Here is a 6000-nt window from a genome sequence, read left to right as displayed (position 1 = left end):
TTACTCAAATATACTCCAAAATTCAAACGACAAATTAGACCACCGGTACACCTGTCACAAAACATGTGATCATGATTTTATCTAAGACAGCAGCTCCATCACCCACTGTTCAACACCTGCAAAAGTTTAGGAGCAGAGTTTAGGTGTTATATTGTGCCAAATACAGAAATTAAGACATGGAGAAGAATAAAGCGGTCAAACAGCCAAAATGTGTAAAGTTATCCAAGAATACTAACGAAAGCTGCAGTGATACTACTGCCTGCCTTATTTTAACATCTACAGAACAATCAGTTTACTTTTCTGAGGTAATGACAAGTCAACAACCTCCATTAAGACTCGGTTCTGACTCAATTTGAATTAATTTAGCTTAAAATAGACATAATTCACCAGGAAATATATTAGTCGTGTGAAAAAGTAGCATTTTATATAGAATGAACAGAGTTTCCCCCATGGCAGACCACGCCCCCTCATGTGACGACTGTATCTATGGACAGCAGATGTGACATAGAGTTAATTCCACAACTGTTACCTAGTAACCATACTGTAAACAACGGCCAAAATCCATATAATTTACTCAATAGTAATGATTTGACAAATAATAATACCAACATCTTTATTTTGTTAAAGTATTGTTTAGACTGTTGTATATGTTTTTCCATTGTGTCTAAATTGTCCCTGTATTTTGGATTTAATGTCACTTATTGATGACATCTGGTCAAACAGTATGGATATATTTTTGGTATAATTTCGTGACTTATTTTGTGACCGCACTACAATTTTGTTGCGTGTTTAAAGAAAGGAAACAATTGACTGTTTTGATGATTAAAATGTGTGTATTTCATTTTGAGTTTGCGCTGGTTGTGATTTAACAAAGAAAGATTTTGTTGAAATGTATTGGGTTCCTTAAAAAAATAGTGATGTATCGTAGAATATCATGAGCAATACCGTATTTTCCGGACACCTTTTTTCATAGTTTTGGCCGAGGTGCGACTTATACTTATATTTATATATACTTATACTTACACTCCGGAGCAACTTATATGCAATATTATTTGTTATTTTCACACTTGCAATTGCATTTCATACTCCAGTGTGACTTATATATGTTTTTTTCTTCTCTATTATGCAGTTTTTGGCGACTTATACTTGGACTAAATACGGTACATCGATTATCGCATGTATCGCATCGAATCGTGAGGCAGTGTACATGTGACTATCAGACTTACTTTATGCCTATTCTTCCCCGTACATCCCACCATCTCTTCAATGCAGTGTCCAACAATGATATGATCAATTCATAGTGTTAAACTTGTAAACCGTCATTTATTTTACACGTTTGTCTGCCGTTGTGACTAAGCACGGACTGAACTGAGTGCCTCTCTTTGCTCGTGCAGGTGTGTTGTGCAGAAAAAGCAACATGGTGGCCCTGTCCCTGAAGATATGCGTTCGCCAGTGCAACGTGGTGAAGACCATGCAGTTCGAACCCTCCACGCCTGTGTACGACGCGTGCAGGATCATTCGAGAGCGAGTCCCGGAAGCACAGTCTGGACAAGGTAGGTTAAATGAAATAGAAGATTTACTTTGTATCAGATTAGTGACTTACTTATGATCCCTTTGTGTGCCAGCTTCAGATTACGGTCTTTTCCTGTCTGACGAAGATCCCAGAAAAGGAATCTGGCTGGAGTCGGGGAGAACCTTGGATTACTACATGCTGCGGAATGGGGTAAGATTTTGAGACTTTTGCTTCAATCCGGCATTTGGTGGATTTAAACGTTTTAAATGAAGCGCTGTCTGCTTTTTAATTAGGTAGCACATGAAGAATTGATTGCAAGGAAAGCTATTCATTTATAATAATTACCAATATGTCTTATTTTGAATTTTCCACAGTTTGTGCATTCATCTCGTCTGCACTTTTAAACCTTAGATCATCAAAAACGTCGTTGTCAATGTGTCATCATCAGCACTGGCCAGGAGCATAACAAATGCTCATAACTAAATGTCAGTTTGCAGAAAAGGTTAAAAATGATGAGGCAAGAAAAGGGGCATAAATGTGAATAACATGTCTCATCAAATGTCATATTTTCCTCCTCTCTTTGATCAGTTTTGGGCCATATAGGAGTTCTGATTACAATAATATGATAATCATTTGTAAATATTGATACACTGCCCCCTACAGGACGTTTGTTTTCAACGTCCATCTGCAAATGGACGCGTCCTTCACAGTGGAACTCCTCGAGGTTACTACTTTAGCCCAAGGAGGTTTTGTAGTTTTTTTCCCTTGCCGATAAGGAGGGTCCAAGGACAGGGGACTTTGGGACATTTGTCTAAAGACAGGGGACTTTGGGACATTCGTCTAAAGACAGGGGACTTTGTTACATTTGTCTAAGGACAGGGGATTCTGGAACATTGCTAAATTGAACATGAATGAACATTGTTAAATCTATTTTCATTGTCGTCCTTCAAGGCAACTACAACTTTAATTTCGGGCACTACAAAAATATACTGAATTGTAATTGAATTGAATCTAAGGCATTGTTGGTAATTCCAGTTGAACAGGCAGAGCTCAGTGAAATCACAGGTACAGTCAGTAAATAGAGTCATTAAACACCATCATGAATCTGCATCTCTGAACTTGTCGGCTGAATTGAGTCTGGCGTGTCGTTTTTCCTTTTGCCCAGGATATTTTGGAGTACAAGAAGAAGCAGCGGCCTCAGAAGATCAAAATGCTAGATGGTGCGATCAAGACCATTATGGTGGACGACTCTAAAACAATTGGGGAGCTGCTGGTCACCATCTGCAGTAGAATAGGTACTGGCAACACATGTGTGCTCGGGCCATTTAGGCTGCGAAGCTTGCATGTGTCTGGGTTCACTTGGTTGGACTACAGAGGACCGTCCTGAGTGAAAATGTTCTTTCCTTGCAGGAATCACCAACTACGAGGAGTACTCTCTCATTCAGGAGACAGCCGAGGACAAAAAGGAGGACGGCACGGGGACACTGAAGAAGGACAGGACTCTGCTGCGCGATGAGCGAAAGATGGAGAAGCTCAAGGCCAAGCTGCACACGGACGACGACCGTGAGTGTCCGCACTGTTTGGCTCCTTTTAGAGGAGTATCGGTTTGTTTTATGACGCACAATGAGCTATGTTTGTGTCGCCAGTGAATTGGTTGGACCACAGCCGCACGTTTCGAGAGCAGGGAGTAGAGGAAAGTGAGACGCTGCTGCTCAGGAGGAAGTTCTTCTACTCCGACCAGAACGTGGACTCCAGAGACCCAGTACAACTAAACTTGCTCTACGTCCAGGTAACACCGCATGTAACTCTGCTGTAACCCGGACAACACCACTGTACCTCCTTTCACACACAAGGAAGCCCCTCTTGTCCAGAACACCCTTGAATGCAGGAGGAAACTTGATAAAGAGCACATACCAAGCATGTACATACACAGATAATGCTGCTATCATGTTGCATTGTTTCAGTTAAAATTGTCAGGAAAGTTCCAGTTTCTTTTTTTTTAAGGTGCTTTCCTAGAACAAGCATGACATGGATGGATTTTAACTTCCGGCCCTCTCTCAAACCTCCTCTTTTGTTTTCTTTCCCTCTTTTTTCCCTCCTTTGGCCTTGTTCTGGTGTGACATAATCAGGACTGCACCCCACCCTTGACTCCGACACATACCGAGTTTCCTCTCTCCAAAACAAGCCCCCCTCTGCCTCCACAGCCTCTGAGGCCCTGCTAAAAGTGCACGAAATATGAGATAATGTGTGAAAAATGTGGCTGTCGGCTTTCGAGGGAGGGATGATGGAAACTGTTATGAATGAAGTTGTGCTTGTGTCTAAATACTCTCTGTCATGCCTATGAACACACTCCAGCTGATGAGAACAACTCCACCAGCGAGCGCTTTATCTCTCTGTATTTGAAGTACGCTAGGTTTGAAATACATTTGAGAATAATGCTAACTGGAGTCAATTCAGGTTTAACTAAAATGTCTTGGCATTTCAAATTCAAAAGATTGCGTACAAAAGATATATTACATTAGGGAAGTGGCAAAAACCTAGCAATGATATTGTAAACATTAGGCAAAAACAATATAAATAGCAACATAGTTGTGATTTGGCAATAATTATAACATCTATTTTATTAAATGATTGAATTCAAGTTTAAATTGTCCTTTCGTTTTTCGATACTGTCGCTTATTGATGACATTTTAGAACTATACTTCCTGTAAATTTCAATTTTTAATTAAAACATTTTCTTCTACTTATATTGACACTTATATACAAATATTTACCACAAGTTTTGTTCCACCAAACAAAGTAATAATTATAAAAAACGTGAGAACCTGTCACGTTCACTTTAAACTTTAATAGAGACAGACCTAAATGATCATCTTAAACAACCAATCAATGTATTTCTCTAATGTTCAAACTCTAATCTCAACCACACCTAATTTGTGAGTGAATAGTTTCTGTAAAAACATGACTAGTGTGTATTTTACTTTGATTACGCGCCTGTGGATGGAGTGCGCCTACCCTCCTGTGCACAAGCAGTAGGCGCGGCTGTGGTGGTTGTAGTTTTACATTGTTAGAAGCGGCTGTTTCAATGAGCTGTATCCGATTGGCTACAGCATCTGCAGTCGCACTCATGCACTGAGGCTTTGGAATGAGCCGACAAAGCCCTGCTCGGGAATATAGACCGGCTGAGCAGCGAAGCGCACATGACTTTTGACTCGCGCTAATCAGCCATGAACCTTAAGAATCTCCTCCGCGCTTGGCTGACGTAGCATGCCGAGGCTGTCAATTTATTTTATCTTGTTTTGCACCTTTTTCCAGAATGATTTGACTGTCAAACCGTTTAATGTGCCTTTGTTGTCCATATGGTTTCGTTCCGTTTTACTTCTTGTCAGCTGTAAATGTGATCCCAAAGAGGCCCGTTTGTTCTTCATACTTTCCCACTGCTCACTCGCTCACGCTCCTCTTGTTGTCGTCCTCCTCAGGCCAGAGATGACATACTGAACGGCTCTCACCCGGTCTCCTTCGACAAGGCTTGTGAGTTCGCCGGGATCCAGGCTCAGGTGCAGTTTGGACCTCACATGGAGCACAAACACAAGCCGGGCTTTCTAGAGTGAGTACCACACTTACTTCTCGCTTTTGCTCATGCCCTATTTGTCCTGTCTTTGGTTTCCCTCTTGTCTCCCCCAGTGTAGTAACAATGACATGGAATATGCAACGTTTCTGGCGGGAGGGTTTGCCACCTGCTTGTCTCCGAGATGTTATCTATCTCCATTGGGACAGGCAGGTGACATTACCAGGCCAAATAATAGGTCAGATCTGTGGAATCTCAGAGTCATTTTTTTGGTTTTTCATGCTTTTTTTCCACCAATAAATCACCTTCAATTTAATAAGATAGAAAAGATGAATGCCATATTGTGGAACTTTCTAGGCAAAGAAATAAATAAGTCACAAACCTTCCTTTTGTCCCCCTTCATGACCAGATTTACAGTATTATTTGCGTAATTATTTATTTCTTATTTATTTTATTTTATTATTATTTTATTTTATTTTTTCATTTTTCTTTTTCTTTTTAACTTTATCTTTTTATTTTATTTTATTTATTTATTTTCCTCCATTCCCTATTAAGATATGAGAGGAGTTTTGTTAATAATCATAATTCTTCGATTAAGAGTGTTTTTTTGAAACTTCCTATAAGTTATCTGTCCTTTCCCGGCACAAAATTATCTTATTCTTATTATTATATCTTACTTATCTTATCTTAATGCGTAACCATGCTTTTTTTGGACATGACATTATATCGCATTCATTTCCTGGCGACTAACCTGAACCGTAGTTACTAATAGCCTAAATTTGAACAGAAACCCGAACCTTAACTCTATCTTAACTTTAAATTCTTTTGTTGCTGTAATAAAAAAAAAGGACTTACATGATGTGGACTTGATTTGTATGCCCACGAGCGAGGCTGATGCCGTGATGCGAGCGTGCATACG

General features: G+C 39.9%; 1 protein-coding gene across 2 annotated transcripts in view; it reads left to right on the top strand.

Moving 5' to 3' along the window:
* The first annotated feature begins 1384 nt into the window (after positions 1-1384).
* tln2b (talin 2b) overlaps positions 1385-6000 on the top strand; it is a 43246-nt gene continuing 38630 nt past the window's right edge. For both annotated transcript variants that reach the window (XM_072436007.1, XM_072436006.1), the window contains exons 1-6: positions 1385-1553; positions 1626-1723; positions 2679-2808; positions 2924-3076; positions 3160-3302; positions 4993-5120. In XM_072436007.1, coding sequence (XP_072292108.1) covers positions 1418-1553; positions 1626-1723; positions 2679-2808; positions 2924-3076; positions 3160-3302; positions 4993-5120 — 788 coding nt within the window. In that variant the 5' untranslated portion in view covers positions 1385-1417. The remainder of the gene's footprint in view (positions 1554-1625; positions 1724-2678; positions 2809-2923; positions 3077-3159; positions 3303-4992; positions 5121-6000) is intronic.

Source organism: Eucyclogobius newberryi, unplaced genomic scaffold, assembly GCF_026437365.1.
Source record: "Eucyclogobius newberryi isolate DKJ021-1_F unplaced genomic scaffold, fEucNew1.0.hap1 SCAF_7, whole genome shotgun sequence".
Classification (NCBI taxonomy): domain Eukaryota; kingdom Metazoa; phylum Chordata; class Actinopteri; order Gobiiformes; family Gobiidae; genus Eucyclogobius; species Eucyclogobius newberryi.
This window is presented reverse-complemented; position numbering and strand designations above follow the sequence as displayed.